General features: G+C 49.4%; 1 protein-coding gene across 1 annotated transcript in view; it reads left to right on the forward strand.

Moving 5' to 3' along the window:
* Positions 1-241, forward strand: part of grin2da (glutamate receptor, ionotropic, N-methyl D-aspartate 2D, a) — a 254,730-nt gene that overhangs the window by 215,187 nt on the left and 39,302 nt on the right. Inside the window, exon 13 of the mRNA XM_032535848.1 lies at positions 1-68. This exon is cut by the window's left edge and continues 49 nt beyond it. Within this exon, the coding sequence (XP_032391739.1) occupies positions 1-68 (68 nt within the window). The remainder of the gene's footprint in view (positions 69-241) is intronic.

Genomic DNA, 241 nt, shown 5'->3' on the forward strand with positions numbered 1-241 from the left:
CCAACCTGGCTGCCTTCATGATCCAGGAGGAGTACATTGACACGGTGTCGGGGCTGTCAGATAAGAAGGTACGGAATGGGAGAAACATTGACTGGTGGATCTATGCGTGAACAGGCGGGTGCCCAGATGGACCCATAGATAAATAGATGAGCATGAAATTAGGCTTAGCGAGGATTCAGAACGCCGCAGTGGTGGAAGAGCTATTCAGAATCCGAATCAGATTTATTTGCCAGGTATGAGG

Source organism: Etheostoma spectabile, chromosome 14 (assembly GCF_008692095.1).
Source record: "Etheostoma spectabile isolate EspeVRDwgs_2016 chromosome 14, UIUC_Espe_1.0, whole genome shotgun sequence".
Classification (NCBI taxonomy): domain Eukaryota; kingdom Metazoa; phylum Chordata; class Actinopteri; order Perciformes; family Percidae; genus Etheostoma; species Etheostoma spectabile.